Source organism: Neomonachus schauinslandi, chromosome 15 (assembly GCF_002201575.2).
Source record: "Neomonachus schauinslandi chromosome 15, ASM220157v2, whole genome shotgun sequence".
NCBI lineage: Eukaryota > Metazoa > Chordata > Mammalia > Carnivora > Phocidae > Neomonachus > Neomonachus schauinslandi.
The window spans coordinates 54,166,904-54,190,623 of record NC_058417.1 but is presented as its reverse complement, the minus strand read 5'-3'; the positions used below and the strand labels follow the sequence as shown (position 1 = coordinate 54,190,623).

The 23,720-nt window shown below is 57.0% G+C and overlaps 1 protein-coding gene across 2 annotated transcripts in view; it reads right to left on the bottom strand.

Annotated features, from left to right (window-relative positions):
- Positions 1-23,597, bottom strand: part of LLGL2 (LLGL scribble cell polarity complex component 2) — a 32,963-nt gene extending 9,366 nt beyond the window's left edge. For both annotated transcript variants that reach the window (XM_021681001.2, XM_044921631.1), the window contains exons 1-6: positions 23,482-23,597; positions 12,057-12,151; positions 3,552-3,649; positions 2,322-2,403; positions 1,916-2,031; positions 1,284-1,442 (exon numbers count right to left, since the gene is read on the bottom strand). In XM_021681001.2, coding sequence (XP_021536676.2) covers positions 1,284-1,442; positions 1,916-2,031; positions 2,322-2,403; positions 3,552-3,649; positions 12,057-12,131 — 530 coding nt within the window. In that variant the 5' untranslated portion in view covers positions 12,132-12,151; positions 23,482-23,597. The remainder of the gene's footprint in view (positions 1-1,283; positions 1,443-1,915; positions 2,032-2,321; positions 2,404-3,551; positions 3,650-12,056; positions 12,152-23,481) is intronic.
- Between the last annotated feature and the right edge of the window lie 123 nt (positions 23,598-23,720).

Here is a 23,720-nt window from a genome sequence, read left to right as displayed (position 1 = left end):
AATAAAAGTTTTTAAAACCCACAAAACAAAACTCTACGTTAGTTGGCCTGGCCTTGAGCTTTGATCCCTTCCTCCTTCTCTGGGCCTGGAATGCTGATGTGAAGTCCGGAGCTGCTGCAGCCAACAGAGGACTATGAGGTGGTAGGCCGGCAGAGGACCCAGAGCCAACACCACAGACCAGACGGAGTAGACAGGCAAACAGCCTGGACCCCCAGGGCATTTCTAGACACCCAACCAAGCCAAACCTCTTTTCATCTAGAACGAGGATTTAAATTGGTAGGAGGGGGTTCCCAGGGTACTCAGGCTGGGGGAGGCCCCCAACTAGACTCCTACCAGCAGAGTGAGGTGGGCACTTGGCATGGCGACCTGTGAGGAGCAGGTCCTCCCCGCAGCCCTGCCCACACACCTGCAAACAGTCCTGCTCTGACCATGGCCGTGATGCCCTGACTCTGCCCTCCTGAGTGGGAAAGACAGAGGTTTGTGCTCAGAGGGACCCAGCCCCAAGCAGGAAGCCTCCTGCCCCAGCCTGGACAGCAGGCCCTGAAGGACGTGAGTGAGTTGGAAGACTGGTCCTTTCAGGAACAGGGTTCCACTGGCTCAAGCCTGAAGCAGCTTCACGTCTGAGGACTCTGGCCTCCTCTCCGTCCTGTGAAACTGCAGAACATTCCACCATGGCTAATCCTTCATCTCCTCCTCCTTTGGGCCCCAGCACCTTCTCTCCACACCCAGACCTGATCTGACCCCCTCTCTGTTGCAGACATCACCATCATGGGACAAAGCCTCCAGAATGATCTGAAGAAGCCTACAGGGTCGTGGCTGTCCAGGAGTTTGGGCCATGGGGCCTGCATGCAAGTGAAAACTCAGCACAGATTCCAAAGCATAAACCTCCCCAGAAGTTGCCCCACCTGACCCAGTGAGGTTCGGGCCTCATCTGCCCTGCCGTGGAGCCCCTGGGTTTTGAAATTCGTGGTAGCAGTGCGAAGAACACTGGACTAAGAATTGGCTGACAGTGCAAAATCATTTTGAACCTTACTTTCCTCACCTTTAAATGAAATGACAAGTTATCCCCAAGACCCGTTGGAGAGTTCTGGAACGCTAACACATTATGGGGTGAGAGTCTCCATTTAGGGGACAGGTCAGGAGCTGAGAGTCTCTCCTCCCATCCCTACAGACTTCCCAGGAGAGAAATTAGAAGCCCCTGAGATATTCCTGGGACAGAAGGGAGAAGGCCGTGGCCGGCTGGAGGGGCCGGCTTCCTGACGGCAAGGCATCTGCAGGCTCACCGCTGGAGCACGGCGTCCGAGCTGATGGTCTGGTCCTCCAGCATGCGGAAGGCCGGCAGCTGCACCACGAACACGTTCCCACTCTCGGTGCCCAGGTAGAGGAGCTCTCCGGAGGAATGCGGCAGGACCACGGTGATCTGTGTGGCACTGGGGGCAGCCCTGAGGATGGGAACGGCTGCCTGTGAGCTGGCTGCTACCCCGGCAGGGGAGGCCCCAGGGCTAGGTCCTGGGACTCCTGGCTGCCCTCACCGGCCCCAGGAAAGGCCATGCCTCGGGGAAGGCAGGCCCGTGAGGTCCTTTAATGGGGTCTGATGGTTGTCCCGGGCCAGGAAAAATATATTGATTACTTTCAGCCAAGACAGAAGACAGAGGGTGGAGGGCTTGGGCTTGGGCTAGGAGGCAGACCCCCCCCCCCCGCCCCCAGAGCCTCCTACGCAGACGCCGCGTGGGGATGGAGGGAGGCAGGCCGCAGCCCCACCCGCTCCGCCAGAGCACCTGCAGGTGGGGATGCGTCGGCTCAAGCAACTGCCAGGCCCCCCAAGGGCGCCACAGGACCTTTACAGGGTGGTTCCACCCTGGAGCTGGGTGTGCAGGTCAGGCTGGCTGGGAGAGGACGGGCACCGAGTCCTTACCCGGGGGGACCACGCAGTGTGAAACTCTCATCTTCCTGTAGCTCTGACACGCCGCCTTTGACCTTCAGGCTCCACAGGTGCAGGCTGTTGTCATCCAGCAGGGTGACCAGCTGGCACTAGGGAGGGAATGGCTCAGGAACCAGGAGCGTGCTGTCTCATCAGCTATGGAGGGGCCAGCATTCACCATGGCCTCTCACCCCCGGGTGGCCCACCCTGCGCCAGTTGATTCAGAGAGCCCCAGAACCGAAAGACCCCTGGTTACCCTTAGGGTGGTCCATGAACCTGTAGCTGGGAAAAGGGGGGTGGTCCCCGGCCCTATCAGACCCAATCCAGGGCCACCAAATGCCTGCCTCTGTACTTCCCTGCTGGGGGACGTGAGAGTAAGGGGGCGTGGAAGGCCCCTTACCTGGCCAGGTAGGAAGTGGATCTGTACCACAGCGTTGTTCTCCCGGTGCAGCCCCATGAACTCCACCCCAGGGGCACCATAGCTGCGAGCGGCAGACTCAGGAAAAGCTCCGGAAGGCAGGACACCACCCCCTCCGGCTCAAGGGCCAGGACCTCTGGGCCCACGTGGCAAGGAATATAAATACCTAGCAACACAGACGGGCCCCCCCCCCCCCCGGTGGCCCCGGGGGGGGGGGGGGGGGGGGCGGGCAGGAAAGCAGTGGCTCTGGCCTGAAGGCACGTGCTGCAGGGTGATGTGACCCTGAGGGGGAGCCAGCTCCAACCAGGGAGAGCTTTTACAGCCAGGCAGGTGGGGGTGCCACCCACCCTGGCAACGGCCCGACTGCTTTCTACACCCTCCCCCTGCCCCCACTACCTGAGCCGCAACAGACCCAGCAGCTACCACAAGGTGGCACCTGAGAAGAGACAGGGCACCCCCCTGGGCCCGCCCCCAGCAGCTATGGCCATGAGTCTCTGCACCAGGGACTGGGAACCAGGGGCAATGATTAACCAGCTGAGAGCACGCTCTATGCAGCCTCGGCCCCGCCTGCCCCACTGTGCTGGGGCAGAGGACCGGGATGGAGGCACAGCTTCCCCTGAGGAGGGTCCCCCATCTCCCAATTCTCCCAGGTGCCACCCTGGCTCTCTAGGAACTCGGGTGGGATGTGGGGGTGGGGAGCTCCCAGACTTGTAGTTCAGGCCAGCCCGAGGACCCAAGCAGTGATCCTCCATCCTGGAACCCGCGGGCTTGCCTCTGAAATAGCCCAGAACCAATGCTTTGGATAGAGGACGACCCCATTGGGCCATGTCCAGCCCGAGGCCAGGGAAGGCTGTCCGTGCCAACCAGGAGTCCACGCTCTCTGGTGTGCCTGTGTAGACACAGGGGGCGTGCATGGTGGGGCAGAATCTGGAAGCCCTAGCACTGTTCCTCCCACCCAAGGCCACCCTGGTTTGGAGAGCACCCTGGGACCAGTCTACTAACTGGGAGAAAGGGGAAAAAAAAAAACAAACCCAACCTGCCTCCACTCACTGCATCCACGGCTGACTCCCAAGAGGGTATGTGGACCATCCCAGGAACAGGAGGGGTCATCTACAACCTGCTTTCCTTTGAATCCCACCAATGCCAGGGCCCCCGCCCCTTCCAGCTCCCCCTCCCCCACCCGGCTGGGAGCTGGGGGAACGGAAAGGATACAGCTTGACGGCTCCGGAGCGGGTGCCGATGGCCAGGATGCGCAGAGACAGGCTGTAGCCGAGGGCGCTGGGCTGGTGTGGGAAGCCGTGCTCCACCGTCTGCAATGAGAAGCACTCAGCACAGACCTGCAGATGTGTCCCCTCCGCCCCGCGCAGCTGGGGAGCCAGCACGGGACAGAGGAGCTGCAGCAGAGCCGCCCCAGCAGGAAGGAGCGCGTCGGTCATGTCCAGGTTCCTGCCCAGATGCCTGAGTGCAGAGCCAATCCCAGACCCATTTCTGACCCAGTCCTTGGCCTTGCGGCCATCCCTGGGACACACTCTCCCCTGACACCACACTGGCCACGCGTTCTCCAGGAACTCTAACCTGGTTCCTCCACCACCCACACTATGGGTGACTGACCCAGTCCTCCTGCAGGGGTATGGGGGCAAGGGAAGCTTTGGGGGCTGGCACAGTGGAGGACCAGAATGCTCAGGAAGCCTGGCTGTACCGCAGTCCTGGGCCAGTGCTTACGGGAGGACAGAACCCACAGCAGCCTTCCCTGACTCTTGGCCGTCCGAGGCTCCTCCAGCCCTGAACATCTGTACCTCTGTTACCGAGAGTTCTCCACTATCCTTCCAGAGAAGGTTCTGGAGTTTTGTTGCAGACACACGCTTTTGCTCATTTCTTATTATAGAAGTAATACACATTGTAGACAACTTGGAACATATGAAGAAGTTTGAAAAGGAAACAAAAATCACCCATACCCCCACAACCAGAAGTGACCCTTGCTAGCATCTTGGTGTGAGTCTTTGTGTTGTGACCATATACTTGTGTGTCTTCACTTAATAGAGAGAGCTGATTGGGGTTGTGCCCCACGGCTATGTGCATACACGCAGAGCTACGTAGCCTGTTTGCCACCCACAGCCAGCCCAAGTTGTCCAAAGCACTGAAGTGACTTTTAAATGGCTAAGGAGGGGGAGCCTGGGGGGCTCAGTCTGTTAAGCATCCAACTCTTAATTCTGGCTCAGGTCTTGATCTCAGGATCGTGAGATCGAGCCCTGCGTAGGGCTCTGCACTCAGCGGGGAGTCTGCTTGGGATTCTCTCTCCCTCCCTCTCCCTTTGCCCCCACCCCCACCCAAACCCCCCTGCAAGGTGCTCCATCTCCCTCTCAAATAAATAAATCTGGAAAAAAAAAAAAAATAAACAGCTAAGGAATGTTCCCTGTGTCAAGGCGCCTGAACTCGCCAGGCTTTTGTTGGTGAACACTTTGTTTCTACAGGGTTTACCATTGCCAATTGCATTGATGACCTTCCTTGGACTCCTCTTGTCTTTGCCTGCAACTCAGTATTTCCTTAGGTAGATGTCCCAGTGGTGGAATTACAAGCTTAAAAGGTATGGATGTATATACTACAGACTTGGACTGATAAACTACCTTCGGGAAGGTTGTGGTTGTTTCTTGCTCAGAGCTCCCCGCCCCCCGCCTCCCACCCCAGGGGATACGGAACCTGCAGAGCTAGATCAGAGCAGGGCAAAGGATGCCAGCCAGATGCTTTACACTTTTTTTTTTTTTTTTAAAGCAATGAAGGCTCTGCCCTGCAGGAAAAAGGTTGCACGAATGAGGCGGCTTTCCTTAGGTCCAGGGCTCTCCTCTGGGCTTCCCTTGGCTGTCCCATCAGGCCCAAAGGAGCAGAGGGAAGTGCCAGTGGGCACGACGGTTTAGCAATCCCAACTGCCGGTTGTTGGCTTGTCTGGCCCAGTCCAGCAGCTCACAGGAGGAGGCCCTGAGGTGGGGTCAGCCAGGGAAGAGAGCTCCAAAGAATGCTATTCTGGGGACACATAGGTGTAAGCCCACCTCCCCCCCCACCCCACCCCACTCCCCCGCCGGCTCTTTGCCAGGAACTAGTCTGCCCTACAAATGGCTATACCTGGAAGGGACAGACTGGAGAGCAGGAGTGACCCAGCAGGAACCCCCCTGGCCAGCCCAGGTCCCTGTTCAGCTATGTAAAAAATGCAGCGCCTGGAAAAGTCTTGGGGAGATAGCACAGTGTCTGGAATGTAAACATTTCCCAGGAAAAGGAGGGCAGGGCACGTGATGGTGTGTGTGGGGACCAGCTCCCCCAGGGCCCCCGGGTAGGCCTCAGCCAGCCTCAGGTTGCTGGGGCCTCAGCAAGTCAGCAGCCAGCCAGGGCCCGAGAAAAGGTTCCTGGGATGGTGGCATTTTTCTCTCATCCCAGTCGGCAGCAGCGTGGGGTCAAAGCCTCTGGAATTTGGAAGGGTCTGGGGAAAATGTCCTGCAGGAAGGAGCCCTGTGCCCAGGAAGAGACCCAAGCCCTGGGTTGCCCAGTGTGGCAGCTTTGAGCCGCGTAGAGATACTGAGCACCCTGAATAAATAAAATCTTAAAAAAAAAAAAAAAAATACAGGGCGCCTGGGTGGCTCAGTCGGTTAAGCGACTGCCTTCGGCTCAGGTCATGATCCTGGAGTCCCTGGATCGAGTCCTGCATTTGGCTCCCTGCTCAGCAGGGAGTCTGCTTCTCCCTCTGACCCTTCCCCCTCTCATGTGCTCTCTCTCTCATTCTCTCTCTCTCAAATAAAAAATCTTTAAAAAAAAAAAAACCAAACACCTAGAAAAACCCTCATTAATTTCTATTGACTACATGTTGAAACAGTAATATTTTGGATATATTGGATTAAAATATATTACCAAAGTTAATTTCACTCATCTAAAATATGTAATGCAGTTGCTAGAATGTTTTAAATTACATACGTGGCTCGTACCATAGTCCTACTGGATCGAGGCGTTGCCCTCAGGACGATTCTGCCTCAGGACAGCGGCAAGAGAATCAAGCCAAAGAGAAAACAGAGTGCAGCTTTCTCTTTCTGTCAGGCTCTCAGGCCACACACTATCTACCAACTCCCTGGCAGGAAGTTCTCCTAATATCCCACCGGAGTCACTCCTATTACAGGTTGGCCTCTTCTCCGAAACTGCTCTGGACAAAGGCTGGGCCCATCCTTCAATCTCTTGTACTTACTCCTATTTCCTTCAGGGTCCTGGGGACACCGCCATCACCCTGACTCTCATCTCCACCTTCTTTTCCATAGGCTGGTTTAGGAAGAACGGGGACTGAGTCAGGCCCAGTAGGCTCTGAATGCCCCCTCTGCCACTTAAAATGCCTTGGGACTTGGGTGAGTTCCTCTGCCTCTCTGAGCCTCATTTCACATCTGATCAATGGGATGATACCAATGACTGCACGGAGCAGGGCCGCCCGCAGCTTGAACGCCAACCTCTAGAAGACCACCCACCATCAGGCTCAGCTGGAAGGCTCAGCTCACCGCCACCCCCCCCGCCCCCCCAGCGCACAGGCCTTGCCGCACACAGCCTGCCTGCCTTCTAAAGGTCTCCATCATTCAGGCATCTTCATCAGCGGACCATGGCTCCCTCAAGAACAAAATGAGGGGAGGAAATGTCGTGGTGCCCTTAGCTGGCCAGGGGCCGAGAGAGTGGGTTCAAATGTAATTAGTGTGGTGACAGGGGATTCCCCAGGTCTGGGGAGGAGTGCGGGGTGCGGGGCGGACAGGTGGACATGCAAATAAGGCCCACAAATCCTCAAATGAGGCAGTTATGATCTGGGAGGAGGCCGCAAACCTGCCTGAAGGCTGAGGGAGGAGGTGTGGCGGCCCCAGGCCAGTTACAGGACGCCCAGGGGTCATGTTGAGAATGGGAAGGAAGGGATTTGGATTTGGGAAGAGGATAGAGGTCAACCAGGGAGGAGCCGGAAACCCAGAGCAGCCTGGGGAAGCAGGAAGGTTCTGCAAGGCACCCCTGGCCTGTGTTCCAGCTGTCCTCCCAACCTCAGATGTCCTCCCTGTTCCTTGGTTGTCCCATCCTCCAAGTTCTAACAGCCTTTAAAGACTCAACCCCCCCACTGGAGTATGAGGTCCACGTGGGGCACAAGAAGTGGGCTCAGCCCCAGGGGTGCCCTGCTGTGGGACTTCTAAGGCTCACAGCAGCCCCGAATCATCCCTCCACCCAGGACAGCGGGTGGAGTGGGGGCTCAGCCTAGGACAGCAGAGCCTCCAGCTCAGAGTCAAGCGAGGAGGTTACCCAATGCCTGACCACCACTGGGACCAGCCTCCCTACATCCTGAGCTCAGCATCCAGCCTACCTGGCCCTGCCCTCACCCTGCTACCTGGCTCAGGTGACCTCTGCCAAGGGAGGAGAGGACAATGAACTCTTTTGACAGGAACTGGGAAAGGAGAGATTTGCAGGAGCTGCCAAAGTGCAACATTAGCCTGGTGCAGGAAAGAAAGCCCTGTCTGTCTCATGCTGGCTCCAGGACCCCATTTCAGGTTCTCGGAAAGGAGAGAGCAAAGGTTGTTGGTCAGAGACAGTGGGGGCCCTTCATCTTGCCCTCAGCGAGGGAGGATGCCGGCCAAGATCCAGGGCTGAGGAGTCCCTAGCCCTTGCTGGGGGGCTGGAAGGAGGGCTGCCTGGGGCCGGAGGGGGCATGCCCAGCTGCTGGGCTGGGTGGCATTGCCCTATACTGGGTGTGGTCAGCTCAGATTCCTGGTGGTGGCAGCAACCTGGCCCTCCCTGTGTGGCTGTCACCTGACACCAGGGGACCAGCCACAAAAAAGCCAAGACAAAACAACCTGGTCCTGGACAGGGGTGGCCAGTCAGGAACACACTGTTCGGAGCCTGGGGGTAAGCGGAGCGTGGGCGGGCTGGACAGGAGGGGCCCAGAGCCTTTATTAACTGGCTGGTTTCACCAGGGGAGGGAGCTGCCGCAAGGGATTTCCAAGGAAGGAGTTTTACTGTGGTGTGAGTTTCCGTCCCCTTGAAATCACTTCCTCTCCACTGAGATGTCCAGTGGGTTCCACAGTCCCCTCATCTGGTCACCAATGGCTCAGAAGACTACTTCATAGGCAATCAAACTGAGGCTCGGGAGGTGAGGTCACCACCCTCAGAGTGCAGTGGGTGGGTAGATGGGACCGGGAGCCCCTCCTCCGGCCGGCGCCACCACGCACCATATGCTCAGGCTGTGCGAGCCCTGGAGGCCTCAGCTTTCTTACCTGCAGAATGGGAATGCCACCTGGGTGTGAGGCACCACGAGAACCAGGTAAGATACCAACTGGGTGCCAGGTGCCATTCCAAGCAACTTTGTTTTGCACACCAACCTGGACGTGGAGACCATGAGGACACCCGCTTCACAGATGAGGGAACTGAGGAGCGGAGAGGCTCAGTGACATGTCCGCAGTCACTCAGTGAGAAGGCGCACAGCTGTCTCTAGCGTCCCTGCCCCGACCACCGCACTCCCTGGCCCCTTTGCTGCTTGGCGGAGGGTTCAGGGAATCAGTCTGTCCACAGACACAGTTCCTTCCCAGGGCCCACTGGTCCAGTCTGGACACTGCTTGCTTCACCAGCTGCGGGCACCCTTCCGAGGGCTGACCTTCACCTACATGTGAATGACACCTTCACGGACAGGTTCCAGCTCTGTATATCCCACTGTCTGCAAAGACCCAGGGATTCCAAGGCTCCCCAAACTCAAACTTGAGGCTAAATAATGCCCACAGAGCTGTGCTCCGAATCTGTGGCCGCCAGCCACGCACAGCCTTTCAACTTAGACCTTAACTCATGTAAGCCTCACACCAACTCAATGGGGTCGCTTCCGCATCCTTTTTTTTTTTTTTTTTAACGATTTTACTTACTTATTTGTCAGACGGAGAGCGAGAGCACAAGCAGGGGGAGTGGCAGGCAGAGGGAGAAGCACACTCCATCCCCCACCCCCCACCGAACAGGGAGCCCGAGGCAGGACTCGATCCCAGGACGCTGGGATCATGACCTGAGCTGAAGGCAGACGCCTCACCAACTGAGCCACCAGGTGCCCAGCTTCTATCGCCTTGTGGAGATGTGTGACTTGCCCAAGGTCACCCAGCTGGCGAACCTCGGCAGTCAGTTCTGGGGTTGATGGTACCACTAACCAAGCCCCGGGCTGCACCGCCTGCCGATCAATGGAGACCATCGCTGTTGCTCTTCTGTCCAAATCAAACGCATCACTTTCCCTTTCACCCACTCCTCACCTCTCCTGGGCTTCCCCCTCCCAGGATGGAGCCTCCACAGTCGTGCTGGACACACACTTCCCTTCCCTGCCCCCCTCACTCCTACATCCCCATCTAGCACCAGGCCCCATGCCCTAAATAGTTCTCTAATCCAGGGGTCCTTGGCCAGGGGCCACTGGGCAGCGTCTGGAGACATTTCTGGTTGTACATCTTGGGAAGGTAGGGCCAGCGATGCTGTTCAACATCCTCACCACATGGCCAGCCCCAAATGTCAACAGTGAGAAGGTTGAGAAACCCTGTTCTATTTGTGCCCTGCACCCCACCCCACTGCCTGGGACTCATCCAATCACTGCAATGCTCCCCTTAAAAAACAAGAATAAAAAAAGTTCTTTTCCAAACTGGAAATGGAATCGCTCATTCCCCGGCTCAAAACCCACCATAGCTATGGCGTGTCAGGCCCCAGACTCCCCGGTTCCCGGCTCCCTCGAGCTGACTCCAGTGAAGCCTGGTGCGGGGGAGGGGCTGGCATGGGTGGGACCGCCCAGGTTTCTAAAGAGTCCAGGATCTGGCCTCATCCCCCAATCCCAACCCTTCAGGCTCCACATTCACTCAGTGTCCAGATGAGACCAAACCGGCCCACCTCCCTTCCCTCCCTCCCCTTCCTCCTTTCTACTCCCAGGAAGTGGCATTTCAGACCCTCAGCCCCCTCCCTCCTTCTAGACTATAAAAGTCCTGGAGGGCAAAGATCTTATCGGAGATCCCACAGCCCCAGCCCTGGGTTGTCTTTCAGTAGGTGCTCAATGCAGGTTTCTAGCAAATGAATGGAAGGAGGAAGGAATTCCAGGAGCCTCCCCTCCCTCCAGCCAGCCCTAGGGGTGGGGCAGCCAAGTTTGGGGTCCACCAGTTGTGGGGCATGGGAGGGGGATGATTCCTCTGCCCCAGCCCCACCCCAGCCCCACCCCGCTGCACAGTTGGAACTTAGGGCAGGGGTTCCTCCCTCTGCTGAGCCTGTCTATCCGGTTTCTACTGGAATTGGCCACCTTTTTGGGGTGTGAGATCTCTCGGTGTCATCAGGGGCAATGGAGGCACATAGGGGTCACCCCAGCCCCCAGGTGAGTGCTGAGGTTCTGAGACCGACACCCATGTGTTACTCCCTTGGAACCAACGGCAGCAGGCACCCAGGGGCTCCCGAGATCTCCCATTCCCAACACCTGCACCCCATTTCCCGAGGTCCAAAGATCCTGCCCACAGCTTCCTTCTGCCAGTGGGAGGAGGTGCTCATTCAGGGAAGCCCTCATCCCACAGGCGAGTGGCCTCAGCAAAGCTCCGTCACCACATCTGCCACAGGCCAAGAAAATCAGGGGAAAACGGCAGGGCGCCTCCACCCACCTCACACAAGCCCCTGGGAGCTCTCTCTCTCCCTGAGGCGCAGCCCCTGAGAATGGCAGCTAGTGCTCCTAGACCACAAATTATCTAACTCCATACAAGCCTTGTAACAAGCCTACGCTGTGGGCGATGGGCACAGGGTCACCCAACATCTAAGCGGCCAAGCTGGAGGGGAAGCATGTCCTGGAGGGGTCCCTGGGCCCCCGAGGAGCAGAGCACCGTGGTGCTCCGCTTCCTGCAGTCCACCTTCGGGGGCAGAGGGAAGCTCGGGCATGCAGGCCACGGGCCTAGATCAAAGCCGCCGTAAGACACGCTAATTACCCCGAAACGGCGGCAGATTGCTAGGTGGCTGCAGAGCTAATAAACCGCGTTGCGCTCCTCCTGTTTATAGGCCAGCTCTGGCCTTCTCAGGCTCCGGCCACCGTGAGGAAGCTAGTGGAGCTTCTGGGGCCCTCCCCGTGATCTTGGGGGACAGGTCTCGCTCTGGCTTCAGGGGGGCCTTAGGAGCAGGTTTGGGGTTGGGGTAGCCAAATGCCAGCCTTGGCACATTGTTTCAGGTGCCTCTCCCCGCTCACCCAGGCCTAAGCCTGCCACAAGGAAGCCACAGGGATCACTGCATGCTGCCTGCCGGGAAAGCTGCGTTTTCCTGTGGGGGCGATGTGAGGAGAAAAGGGACAGCCATGGGCTGCGGCCACTGCCCCAGGGACCGGGCATCACAGGAACATTGCTACACCAGGCAGGGGTCAGCCTCCTTTCATCTTTCCTGTCCCTGAGCCTCCTCCACAGCCTGTGAGGAGGTAGGTTGTTTTAGCCTTATTTTTTAGGTGGGGAAACTGAGGCTGGAAGAGGCAGAGTGATTTGCAGAGGTCACACAGCCAGTGAGACTCGGGACAGGGAGTCCTGATGCCTGGGGATCCCAATGCCCTTTCCCAGGAAAGCCCACCAACCAGACCCCATTTCCAAAGTCAGGCGCCCATGTATGGCAGCGCCCAGGAAGTACCTTAATCCAGGTAAAGGCCACCTGAGTGCCCCAGCCCCAGCCCCAGCCCGTGAAGGTGGACAACACGGTGCTTCCCCTTACCTTGTTAAACTGGAAAAGGTCCCGCTTGAGCCTCTCCCGTGCAGGGTCATGTCCTGACCTCAGGAACCGCCTCATCGTGCTTAGTGCGCAGCCCCCTAGAGAACGAGGAGCAGTCATTGACCACCAGCGAGAGGCAGCCGTGCAGCCCTGACCCCAGCACCCACAATGGCTCCCAGGCACCAAGGGCTTGGCCCAGCCCAGCTGCTCTCCCCAAGCCCAGCAGTGGCCGGCCCTGGCCCGCAGCGGCTTCACCATCCACCTTCCTGTGCGCCCTCGCTCCATCTGCGAAGGACAGTCCAGGAACCCCAGGGACGTCTATACCTGGAGGTCCGGGGCTGGTCGAAGCTCTAACGCTTGTTCCAGGCCACCGTGGCCTTATAAAGCCAGCGGGAGAAGCTGGGGGAGGAAGCCATTTCGCCTGGCTTTATAGGAATGGAGGCCCTGAGGTTAATGAGCTTAATTGTTAACCTGTTTTCTGAAAAACCATAAAACCCCAGCTAAACAGAAAGGGAAACTTCACAAGCCTCTCTCTCCAGAGCCCAATTGGGAGGCAGAAATACAAAGGCTGTCCACCTGGGCGCCCAGACCAGAACCCCACCAGGGGGAGGGGAGAGGCCTGGCAGAGGTCTCTGGGGTCAGCACCCCCGGGCACACTCTTCCTGCTGACTTCGGGGAAGGCTCTCCCACCACAACTGTCAGGAGCCTGAGCGGGCGAGGAACAGAGCGCGTGGTCGGAGGCCCATGGCACCCCATGCCCAGGACCCATGGTGGAACCAGGGTCCAGGCTGGTGGGCTTCCTGGCTGGCCCCCTGCCCCCCATCTCTGGCTAACCGGGTCCCAGCTCCCCTGGGCTCTGATGGGTGCGCTTGATCGAAAGACTCCCCTTCCCATGGGCCTAAGTGGAGCCTTATCAGGAGAAGAAATCGGCTCCCAATAAAGAAACCAGCTCAAGGCCCAAAACCCATCCGCCCAAACCATCTGAATGTAGAATGCCTTCCCAATCCAAGGGGAACTATTTCTGGATCATCCTTGGGGGAAGGGAGAAGGATCTTCACTTCAGTTTCCGGCTTGCTTCAGCACGGCCTCCCACTGACCATAGGACACCAAGGCCTGTCCTCAGGAACACAGGGGCTCAGGGCTAGCTGGACTCAATAAAGAGACTAAACAGACCCGGTCCCTGCCCCGGAGGAGCTTACTTGGGGCCAGGATGGAGTGCAGGTTTCAGGGAGCACCTGGCCCCGACACGGTGGATGCCCTAGGGGAGAAGGTATCTGAGACCTGAAAGATGCCCTTCAGTTTCTGGCTTCTTGTGAGGTGACAAAAATTAACCATCGGGCCAGGATTCTGCATATGAAAGGACCCTGTGTGGTCCAAGACTGGGGGCTCCCTCTAAGGCATGTGGATGGCACAGGGGGGCCGTGGTGGTGGTCTCTGGCAGAACCACCAAGGGCTGGCCATGCTGGGAGGGGTCACCCCACTTGGCAGAAACACACATCGTGGGGCAATCCAAAGACCACCCCAGTTGGGAACAGGTGGAGACCAGCCCCCAGAGTGCCCATCACCTTCTGGGGACACTGAAAAGACCCCTACTTGCAGGAGGGGGTGGGACAGATGCAAGAGATTTATGCCTTCCCATTTTGGGGGAGCCAGAGCAGAATGGGGAGCCCCACTTCCTTCCAGATCGGCAGGTAGTCGGGGAAACTCCCGGGTGCCCACCGGACCCGAGGTCCCGAAGCGGGTCAGGGAAGAAACACAGGGAAATCTTGGAGGCTCTGGGGACTGGGAGTGAAAACACCCCTGGGCCTGTAGCAGTGACAGAGCCCTGGGGCTCCCGGACAAACAGCTGAGCCATGGCCTCGCATTCCAGCTGCGGGGGAGGGCGGCACAGGCCCAAGCTCATAAATCGGCAGCTCCGCTCCAGGCTCCCGGAGGCGACCACTCTCCCCTTTCTGGGCCGAGGTCACTGGGTCAGAAGTCAGAGGAAGCTGGGAGTGGTGCCTTGGAGGAGAGGGGCCTGCAGACTCCTGGGAGAGGGTGATCTGGGCTCTGCCCTGAAGAACCCACACAGGCTCGAGGGTGACAAGGCACAGCCCCAGGGGAAGGAGGTGCAGGTAGGAGGGAGGCAGATGGGATGTGGAGACTGGTGGGAGATGGTAGGCACTCCATCCACCCAAATGCCCTCAGAGCATCTGCTACATACCAGGCCCTATACCAGACCCCTACGTGTTATTTTTACTACTTTTTAAACATTTCGCTCGAGTCATCCCTGCTTATTGTACAAAAATTAAAAATAAAATAAAATAAAATAACCAAGAAAATCCCGAGGAGAAAATCCTCCCTAAATCCCACTACTCAGGAGTAGGCACAGTGGCATGTCGGGACACGTCCTGCCCCCTCCTTCCTTCGAACTTCTGTACAAGGTACACCTAAACCCCGTCCCGGATGTTTGTTCACCCTCCACCAGCCTCCCTGGAAGTTCAGTGGAAGATCTCCACTTGGTAGACAAGGAAATGGAAGACCACAGAGGCTGGGTAACTCGTCCAAGGTCACTGAGGAGAAACCAGCAGAACTTGGATTTGCCCCCAGGTCTGGTGAACTCCAAATCTAAGGACTCTGGGAGGCAGGGAAGGATGGTGAGGACAGGACAGAGGGTGCCTAATTACAGCCCTGCAAGTGAAAGGCACGGGCGTACGCAGGCCTTCAGCTCAGAGCCAACCGAGTGGATTGGGGCCCGGGACCTCAAGGGCATGGGGTGAGGGAGCCAGGACCAACAGAGGCCTTTCTTCCTCACTCCCGCCAACCCCTCACTGTTGCTCCCAACACAGAAATAACTGCCCAGGTCAAGGTGTCAAAAGTGCCACCCCTTCTTGAAGGGGAACAGGTCTGGGACTGGCTAGACTCACCTCCAGGCAAACCCTCAGATCCACTGACCCCAGCTAAGTGGGTTCTCCAGAGAGAAGCTCCAGGAACCCGGACCTGGAGCTCCCTGGTATGGAACTGATCCTACCTCCTCAGCCCACTCCTGGGGGTGGGAAATGGGGTATGGGGGTTGTAAGGGAAAGAGCCAGGGCTTGGGACCAACAGCCAGGGCTCAACCACCACAGCTCAGCTCGTCTGAGCGGGGTGGCCTCCCAAGGCAGCTGCTCGAGGCCCAGCGAGCTCGTCTGTGAAGGGGATGCACCGGTCTGCTGGCAGGAGTGGGAGCCATGCCAGGTACCTGGCACGGAGCAGCCACTGTCCTAGGACTGGGGACACAACAGCGCAAAAAGACAGACAAGACCCTTTATTTCACCAAGCTGACATCTTTGCAGGGGAGTGGGTGATGACACCCAAGTACACAAATCAGTCAGTAGGATGGTTTCAGATAGAGAGCAGGGCCAACAAGGAAATAAAGGAAGGGGCCCGGAGTGACCAGGGTGTGGTTGGAAGGACTCGGTGAACATTCCTGGGTCTGGGTCTATGGGTTTGCTGTTCCTTTCCTGAGATGCTTTTCCTCCAGATACCCACCCACTCTCTCTCTCACCTCCACTCAAATGTCCCTTCTTGGACCTTCTCCTTCCTACTTCCCGGCTTGGCTTTGCTCCTTAGCACTGGTCACAGTGCAACAGTCCCCTTACTAATCTTGTTTATTACCCGTGCGCCCCTCTCCGAGGACCAGCCTTTGAGCCTTCTCATTCTTACTCAGGAATTCTGCCCTCTTTTTCACTGAGGCACCCCTGCTGAATGAATGAACAGAGGTAGGGATGCCTCCACCCAGACCTGAACGATAGGAAGTGGTCAGCCGCTTAAGATTCGGGGGCAGGGCGTGTCAGGGGAAACGGAACAAGCTTGCATCTTCCAGGAGGATGACGACAAGCAAAGGGCCAAGTGCAGGCAACAGGAGAGATGGAGTGGGTCAGAAAGGGGGCCTGGCGGGCCACAGCAGACGGCTTCAGTCCCAGTTCACTGGGGGCCCACTGACAGTCCTGGGCAGGGTCAGCCTCGGTCTGCTCTCCCCCACCCCATAGCCCCCGTCTGCTCAGGGCCGGCCCATCTGCTCAGCACCGACCCCAGGCCCCTTCTGCTATAGTCTCTGTGCTTCCATCTGAAATAACCCACCTGCCCCTCATGCAATCCATCTAGAAAAAGCATTCTCTTTCTGAATCTGTCCTGATCACTCTCCCCCTCCTCTTTCAGTGCTCGACCACCTTATGCTAAAACGGTCCCTAAAACTTCCATGGACAAGGGCACCCATCTAGCTCCTCGAATGTTCTTCCCAGCCTCGTTGTGCTGGTCATTAAAGAATTATCAGAAGGGAGCAGGTGAAGTATGCTCAGGGTCTTGATCAAAGGCATACTATACTCATTAAAAGGGCAGAAAACAATGGACATAGAAACATATGCACAATGTACCCTAAAGTCAGGTAAACTCTACTAAAAATATCTATATATTTATATTTATATATAGATATTTTATTTATAAATACATATATTTGTATTTATTTAAATAGACACCACACTGGCAGGGGATTAGTAGAGATTTTTTTTCTTCTTTTGGTTTATCTGCCTCCCAGGCAGGGTAGATAAGAGGATCACATGGGAGAAGGGGTGAAGGCCCAGGCAGTGGCCAGGTAGGAGGGTGGCCCTAAGCTCAGAGGAGGCAGTCCTGTCGGTGGGATCGCTCCTGCTCTCTTAGGGGCTGGGCTCCCCTCCAGCCATGGTAACCTGAGCAGGGGAGAGGCCTGCTGCCTAGACACCAAATGGGTGCGGAGGCAGGGAAGGGACAGGTGGGTGGGACCAGCTGTCTGACCTCGGCTTCAGGGTCCCAGGACCTGGGGGTAAAGGACACTACTACTTTATAGGCCATGCCCAACGGGGATGCCAAGAAGAATCTGACGCCAAGTCACTGGAGATGTGTAAAAAGCTCCGAGGGTTCTGGCTTCCTGCACTGGGCATGCCACCTGGCCAGAGCATGACCCGAGAGGGGGCTTCCTAAGAAACACCTTCTCCATCCCCTGGACTCTATCTCAGTTCCTGCCTGTCATACCCTCTGTCCTTGACAGGACCAAACTCCGAGCAGCCCTCCCCGTTCTGCCCTCTGTTCCCTTGGGTGTGGGCATTCGGGGTTTAGGGCTGGCCCATGTGAGGCTCGCTGACCAATGGCGCACGTGTGTGTGTGTGGCCTGATTCTAACCAATTTTCCACACAGCTCTGTGCCTCGTGTGTGGAACTAGCCTGTGCGTTCCCTGAGGGAGGCTGACCCGGTGCTTCCCTTTCCTTCTAGCCGCTCCAATCACCCAACACTGCCATCCGCCACGAATCCTGCCAGGGTCTAAGACTGGTCTCCCCACCCCCTAATGACCACCCTGGAAAAGACAGGAGAGTTGTCTACTTGGTAAATTCACAGCCTGGCTTCCCTTCCCATCCTCTGTGCAGACCCCACTGTGGAGACGTGCCTAGACCCTGCCCCTTTGCATCTCAGGAGCTCAGTAAAGAGATCAGGAGAGGTAGAGACAAAACAACCCCCTGGCGCAGGCCTGTCTTGACCCCCTGCTCTAAGCAGCAGATCTGATGATGCTATGGGGAGGAAAAAGGCGGGGTCCCAGCCCAGGCTGCTCACCCCACACAGGTACTGTTTGTCCATGAGACAGAGGCTTGGCCAAGCCGAGCCCATCTGTCCTGGACGTGTGTGATGGGCCAGCCGCCAAGAAGGCAGCTCGATAACCCAGTCAGCTCCGTCCATCTGCTGGGAGAGGCTATGCTCAGGGGCAGGGCTCTGGGCATCGTGGCCCAAGGGAAAGGCGCCCCTCGCCACCCTCGGCACCTGGCTGTGGTCCTGATCTCCAGGAGCACAAACAGTGTGAACTGAAGTCCTCAGCTCTCCTTTCCTCTCCCCTTCGTTTGTGCTCCCCACAGCCCCCTGCTGCTGCAGAGGCTGCCCTCCCTTCCCGACATCCTGTGTGAGGCCTGTGTGTGGCTGTGTCCTTCCGTCTGAGGGGTGTGAGTACACCCTGAACCTCCTACCAAGGGGAGTGGTGGGGCAGGGCTCTCACCGGCAGGGGCAGCTGCAGACCCCTCCAGCATCTTGTCTGTGCCAACTCGCCATGCCCAAGGTTGCTTTGCAAGCGCCCGTGTTACCCTGGAACCCAATCTCCCAGAGGCACTGGACAGGGCCCTGGCCAGCAGCTTAGCAACCAAACTGTGGCTGAAAGGCCGTGGGACTAGGTGGGAGGTGGGACTATGAGAGAACACCCAGAGAGGGGACAGGAACCAGAGGGTTGTCACTGCTGTTGTTAGGTAATAAAAAGGATTGAGACCAGGGGCGCCTGGGCGTCTCAGTCAGTTAAGCATCTGCCTTCAGCTCAGGTCATGATCTCAGGGTCCTGGGATCGAGCCCCGCATCGGGCTCCCTGCTCCGTGGAGAGTCTCCTTCTTCTTCTCCCTCTGCCCGCCCCCCCCGCCCCCGCCACTCATGCTCGCTCTCTCTCAAATAAAAAAAATAAAATAAAATAAAAAGATTGAGACCAAACTATGGCAAGATGCCACTTGAAGCACTTTACCCAAAGCATCTCATGTTATTTTATTAGTTATGAAATAACCGATTGAGAGAGCTATTAAGCCCAAGCAGTAAGATTCCAAACCCCGGTCTGAACTCCAACCTGACTGCAGAAGCCTCTGTCTGCCCAGTTCAGGCCTCTCTCACAGATCAAGGGGGCTGGCCAGCAGTAGTCCAGATGGGACAACCTGGGTGAGCAGCCAGAGCCTGACCTCACCCTCCCTGGCTAGGCCCAGATCAGTGTCGTGTTCCACCCCCATCCTAAGGAGCCACAAGCCAGTCCCACAACCCTGGGAGGGCCCTCCTGCCACACCCAAGGCTCCTCCTGTAGGGTTTCCTCCCAAGGCCCCTGAGGATTTGGGGGGGGGGGCGGTGGGGAAGAGTAGAAATACATGCATTCCCTGAACACATCCCCATTCTAGGGGCCTCAGTCCCTTATCTGCAACCCAGCATCAGACCTCTCTCCAGGGAAGTGACAGATTGGATATGGCCAAGCCCAAAGAGCAAAGCCATTCTGGGGAGGAGGTGGACAACTTGCCTGGGGTGGGGGTGGTAGGCTGTCTGGCCCATCCTATCAGGCCCCATTCCACAGCCTCCTACTTGCCTCAAAACTTGACAGCTGACTCACAGAGCCTCCAAAAGATGTCAGGTCCAGGGGAAAGGGACCGTGCCTGTCCTGTCCATGGTTGCACCCCCAGTGCTCAGCGCCTGGACACATGAGATGCTCATGTTCTTTGAAGAACTCCCTCACTTCCTGCAAATCTGTGCTCAAATGTGGCCTTCTCGCTGAGGCCACCCTTATCTCCTCAAGCTGCAACCTGCCCCCCCACCCCAAACTCCTACTTTGTTCTTATTCTATATAACTCAAATCACCTTTTTTTTTTTTTAAAGATTTTTTTTATTTATTTGAGAGAGAGAATGAGAGAGAGCGAGCACATGAGAGGAGGGAGGGTCAGAGGGAGAAGCAGACTCCCTGCTGAGCAGGGAGCCCGATGCGGGACTCGATCCCGGGACTCCAGGATCATGACCCGAGCCGAAGGCAGTCGCTTAACCAACTGAGCCACCCAGGCGCCCCTCAAATCACCTTTTAACACTTTTATTTTATTACTTATGCTTGCTTCCTGTTACGCTCCCCACTCTTTAGAATGTGAGTCCTGGGATGGTAGAGATCTTTGCCTTGGAGGCACCAGTAGATACTCATTGCATGATTGAGTGGACAGCCAAGACTGAATAGAGATCAACGAGGTAAAGGTCTTCTCTAGTTGGGAACCACTGACCTCAAAGAGCACTGGGCTGGGGCCCCTTAGGGAAATCCCCCACCCTGTTCTTAAGTCTCTGGCCAAGGCCAGGGTCATGTAGACACCATGCCTGGCATCCTGCTGGGGTACCTTTGTGGGCCCTGCCTCAGACCAAGGCTCCAGGACACCCAGCTCCTCAGCAAGGAGGATCCAAGAACAGTATTATTTACCACAGTCAAGTAGTCCTGTGCCCAGATGTCCCTCTCAACAAACCTGGGAACACTGAGTCAGGTGTCTTGAGAGAAGACTCTAGTCTCTGCTGAATTCCTTAAGAGTAGAGTCAGGTACCTAGCAGGTTCCCTGTCCCCACGCCCAGAGGAGCCTCTCCTAGCTCAAGAATTCACTGTGGTTCCTGGGTAGGGGAAGGAGCAGAGTGACTCTTCAAAGTACCAGTTGCCTCTGAGAGGCAGGGTGGGAGGGAAGGTCACCTCAAAGGGAACTGGGCACAGCCCCATGGTGCCAGGGCACAGGGAGGGGACGGTGTCCTGGGGAACCCTGGGAGCCAAGGCTGGAGAAGAGCAAGCAGCACCAATGGCCCCCCTGGGGGACGCCCCTCTCCTGCCCCATACCCTACTTTTCCCTGAAAACTGCTCCTGGGTAGGGAAAACAAAGTTGCCAAACAGACTTGGCATGTCTTGACCCAGGAGGAGCCCTGATAGTAGTATCGCCTGAGTGAGATAAGAAGCCTTCTCTGAGCTGAGTACTCAGGATAAGTTAAGTCCAAGCAGCCAGCGCTGCTCAGAGCAGCCAACCCAGCAGCAGGGACCATGGGCCTCTTGGGCCTCCACTCAGGTGTCTCAATAGTTGCCCCCGACACTTCTAGAAGGATCCGGAAAGTTGAGGAATCCTTCAGGAAACCCCACAGCGCTCCTGGAGACTCTTGCCCGGGATGCTCGATGTCTCCAGTGGGTAGACAAGGGGTCACAGACTGATGGTAGAGGCTCCACAATTTCCAGCTCCATATACCACTTTCTCTATGGGGTGGGGGGTGTGCAGGCTCCTGGGGCCAGGACGTCCCGGCAGGGGAGGACACCTCTTCCCTAAACGAGGTTGAAAGCACTATGGAATTCCCAGAAAAGCTCCTTAATGGCAACAGAGCAGCGTAAGAATGTGATCCCCTCCACCCCCAACAGGGTACAGAATGTATACAGCCAAGCCTCTGCTAAAAGCTGAGATTAGATTGTGCACCCCCTTCTCCCCAGGAAAGGCCCCCAGCTGGGGTCTGGCCATTAGGCCTCACTCCTGGCTCTACCAAAGAGCAGGGCAGGTACCAAGGGCCACCCACAGGAACACAAGGTGAGGCTGGAAGAGGCCACTGTCCTCTACCTCTGCCTCCCTAGTTTCAAGGAACAATATTCCCATTTTAGAAGGTCTGACCTCCAGAGGCTTTCAAAAATCAGGGCCTCTTGGCTGATTTCTGGACAAAGAAGCCAAATTCCCTCACAACCCAGCAAGCACGTCCAAAAGGTTCAGGTGTCTGCCCAAAGGCCCACAAGTGAAACTTTTTACGCTTTATGGAGCCAGTTAAGCAGCTCCCCCACCCTGCTACCTGCTCTATGCCAGGCCACACGTGTTCATGACATTTTTTTCCCCATTCTCCTGTCAACAAGGCTCACTGAGGCTTGGCATGGTTAGGTGACTGAGCCAAGATTATGGAGCAAGAAATCAGCACAGCATGATTCAGAGCTACACCTGTTATCTGGGAAGACACTAAAAAACTTAAGAACCATGTTTGAGGAAAAAGACTGAGAAGCAAGAGGGAGTTTTGCCTCCTCACACTTTCTAAAACATTTCACTTTCCCCACTATGGGCTCCTATTACCTTTTTAATTTTTTAAACTAATGCGTCAGCTGGAATTATGGGCCCTTTTCTTCTTTCAATGCAACTGTATTAAAATTTTGCTAAGTGCTCAATTATTAAGTTATTAAAATTATATTATTCTACCACCAAAGAGGCACTCCATTGACTCAAGGAAAAGTAGGGATGCAGACTGACCTCAGACGCTGGAAACACTGTCCAGTGGCCCCCCCCAGAGACTGGCCTAGTCTAACTTTGGAGAAGAGGAGTTAAAGAGTGGTCAGAGCCCCCAGAGCTGGGTTTGCCTCTTGACTGCTACAGGTGAACACTGTGGGCAGATCACTTAAGAAAACCAAACCCGGGGCACCTGGTTGGCCCAGTTGGTTGAGCAACAGACTCCTGATTTTGGTACAGGTCAGTATCTCAGGGTCCTAAGATGGAGCTGCCAGGCAGGAGTCTGCTTGAGGATTTCTCTCCCTCTGCCACTCCCCCTGCCTCGTGCCCACATTCGAAAGAAAAGAAAAAAGGAAAGAAGGAAGGAAGGAAGGAAGAGAAAGAGAGAAAGAAAAAAAGAGAAAGAAAGAAAAAGAAAGAGAAAACCAAATCGGAATGCTCTGCCCATGAGATAAGTAAGTAGGACCATCTCTCCCAGGACCCTGCCCATGTCTTAGCTCTGGAAGACGTAGACTGTCTTCCTCAAAAGCCCTTCTGACGGTGGCTTCTCCGGGGCTGGGCCACAGCTATTCGGTACCGCTGCTCTGTTCTTCCCACCTGGGGTTTTCTGTCTCCCTGACACACCCATTCCCTCCCAGCTCCCCTCCCTGTTCACAATCCCCTCTGCAGCCTGACAGGACTCTGAGTTGTAAACTCTGCAGAGGATCCCAAGAGCCCAGGTTAAGACGCCCCGCATCTGGCACGTGGATCCCCATGGGAAGGGGCACTGAGTCTAAGCCCTGCCCCCTCACCCAATGCTCACCTGGTCTCAGGTGAGAGCCTGAGGGGACCACATCGCGATTCTCCTGGTTACAGTCAGTTCTCCCCACAGCTAAAGCTCAGTGTGTCTACAAACTGCCCAGCAGGGGCAAACCAAGAGCAAACTTTGCACACTTTCTTTGGCAAGACGGTATTTTTCACTCCTCACCAAGCCTAACGTATCACAGCGCAACTCCACCCCCGTTGTCGTGGAAAACATACTGGATCTCCATACCTTCCCTTAAGGTGTCCAAGGCCGCCAGAGGCGGAGAAAGACCCAGAGACCGAAGCCCCTCCCGCGGGCTTCCTGCGTCCGGGGATTAGGAGGCACAAAGGGCCGGCAGAGAGTGGGCCCAGATGGCAGGGGCAGGGACTAAGCCGGCGAGGTAACGAGCTGCGGCCGCTGCTCGCAGAGAGCGGGCTACCTGAGACGCGCGTCGCCAGCCTCTTGGGCCAGGGGCCTTCCACGTGGGGCCCAAGGACCCGGGATCCCACCCCCGCTCGCGGTGACCTCCTGCACTCAGCCGGGGCCGGGCACTTGTTTCTCCGTTTCCCAGAACCAACACTATTAGGCAAACCCGAAGCTCAAATTCAGTAAACGCGGACGGATCAGGCAGAGAAAAGTTCCCAGCCGCACTTCCTACAGGTGTCCTTCGCCCAAACGGAGCCACGGGATCCAGGGCGAGGCGCGCGGACCCGCGCACAGCTCTCCCCGCCCTGCCCGGGGAAAGCAGGGGTCCCGGCCCTCCCCCGCCTTCCCGCCTCGAGGGGAGGGCACCCCGAGGGGGCGGACCCGGCTGGGTGTTTCCGGGCCCGCGCCTCACCTGGAGCCCCAGGCCGGCCCCCGCCCGAGGCCTCGGCGTTCCACGGAACCGGCCGCCGGGTCCGCTCACTCCGCCGCCGGCCCACGGGCTGCTGTGCGGCCGTCTCCTTCCTGCTCACCTCCGGCGCGGCGAGCAGGGGGCGGAGCCGCTGCTATTTACATAAAGGGCGAGCCGGGAGCGCCGGGCCCCAGCGGCCCCGCCCCCGAGCCTAGCCCCGCCCCTCCAGAGCTCTGAGCCGA